The sequence below is a fragment of the Triticum urartu genome, chromosome 4 (genome assembly GCF_003073215.2).
Source record: "Triticum urartu cultivar G1812 chromosome 4, Tu2.1, whole genome shotgun sequence".
In the NCBI taxonomy this organism is placed as follows: Eukaryota; Viridiplantae; Streptophyta; class Magnoliopsida; order Poales; family Poaceae; genus Triticum; species Triticum urartu.
In genome coordinates this window covers 611,394,746-611,396,623 of record NC_053025.1, presented here as the reverse complement: position 1 = coordinate 611,396,623, position 1,878 = coordinate 611,394,746, and the positions used below count along the sequence as shown (strand labels likewise).

General features: G+C 46.0%; 1 protein-coding gene across 1 annotated transcript; it reads right to left on the bottom strand.

Annotated features, from left to right (window-relative positions):
- Nucleotides 1–262: 262 nt before the first annotated feature.
- On the bottom strand, nucleotides 263–1,074 carry LOC125554426 (uncharacterized protein At5g65660-like). Its single transcript, XM_048717987.1, has 2 exons — nucleotides 651–1,074; nucleotides 263–538 (listed from the first exon to the last, which is right to left on the bottom strand). The coding sequence occupies exons 1-2, from the start codon at nucleotides 921–923 to the stop codon at nucleotides 374–376; spliced, it is 438 nt and encodes a 145-aa protein (XP_048573944.1). The 5' UTR covers nucleotides 924–1,074; the 3' UTR covers nucleotides 263–373.
- Nucleotides 1,075–1,878: the final 804 nt, after the last annotated feature.

The window sequence follows — 1,878 nt, the reverse complement described above, 5'->3', positions numbered from 1 at the left end:
TTCTGGACTATTCGTGTTGCGTATCTGGCTATCTGCACATGAAAGGTTCTCATTTTTTCTCTCCTCTCTTTTCTGAAAAACTATCAAAATGCATGCGAGTACACAATCAATCCATCAATCATAAGCATAGTTTTAAATAGCCGGCTATAGCCCCGCTATAGCTTTGCTATAGCTGTTTGAGGGTGTTGCCGCTAAATGATTTCATGTAAAATTTGCCGCTATAGCTCCGCTATAGCCCAGCTATAGCTGTTTTTAAGGGTCGCCGCTAAATGCCATAGCCCGCTATTTAAAACATTGCGTATGTACAATCTATCTATCAATCATAATTCGCCAGCACCTAGCTACGCACGATTTCATATACAGATACTGACGGTCACGAAACTGAACATCTGACTTGCACCTCGACTTCGCCCTTCTCTGCTGCTGCTGCTGCTGCAGCTAAACACGCCTCGTGCGGGCAGGGCCTCGCGTAGAACTTCGCGATGTTATCCCCGGGCATGATCACGGGCAACCCGCACTCCTTTCCAGCTTTCTCGCTCTGCAAACAAGGAGGCAAGGGCCATAAATCATCAGCTCAAGTTTGCAAGAGATAGATGATTGCCAAAACACAAAATAAGGTGTACGACAGATATATCGCTTGCTGCTGCTACCTTGTGCTCGGAGGCAGCCTTGCTCGGCGCCGATCCAATTGAGATGACGGTGTGTGGGCCTTCCTGGAGCATGCCGGGATGCCGAGACCAGAGGAGGGAGCGGAGCCTGTCCCAGTGATAGCAGCACGAGAAGATGCCGCTGAGGGAGAAGATGACGAGGAGCAGGAGCGCCGTGCCGAGGGGGAACCCCAGCGTCGGCCGTGAGGAATGCGCCATCGGGATCGTCATGGATGCAGGAGCAGGCGTGAGACCTTGTGGCATATTCATACGCATCAGGTGGCCTTCTGGTACTTGAGTCAGTCCTGCCTGCTACTCGGTTAAGAGCCCAGGCTTGCAAGCTAAGGACACTGGCTACTTATACCTGAAAAGTCACCTTGCGTCGTACGAAGTGGACTGACTTGCACGGCCAGCCATCCGTCCGTGGTACTGGTCCACATACTTCTGCTGGTGACCGTTAATGATGACCTCACCGCCTGTCTTTTCCAACAAAAATAAGCTACTTAAATCGTCTGAATATATGGCTTTCGAGGGTGGGACGAAAGTTTATCAATGCACAATGGGAAAGAAATTATAGGTATGTCTCTCCACAAGCAAATGTTAATTTGTTAGGTAAATTATCGTGAACTGGTTTACAAATAGTGAAGTGCCTAAGCTTCAGATGAAATAGATAGAAGGTTGGCGATGCAACACTCCGTATGCAGGTTTTCTGAGGGGAGACAGGGAGTTTCTGAACTTCATCTTCCCCAACATCGATTTGCCATGTGGTTTTGATCGATGTCATCTCAAACGATATGAGTGCATAAGATACCATGTACAAGATATATGGACAAAAGCTTGATGGTAAGAAAGGAGATATATGTAGAAGACAATACGTAGTTATTAGAAAAAGCAAGACTATGCTCGTGTATGCATTGACAGCAGGAAAACGCGAGAACGCTTTGTTATGCACTTTTACATCTATGCTTCATATCCTTGTCAAAACGTTGACTTCACTAAATTATAGTCAGAGACTGGATCTTAAACTCTTGCGCCTAGAATACTAGTGCTGTTTTCTCGATCATCTACCTTACCACAATGTTGCTAATTTATTACTCTCACTAACTTGTATGTGTATCCCAAACTTAGGCTCTCACTTAACAGGCAGAAACAGCCTTGAGACTAGAATCAATTAATCTAAACCTATGTTGTAGTATAAGATACTACATGCTACTGTGCAAATGCAGCAGTA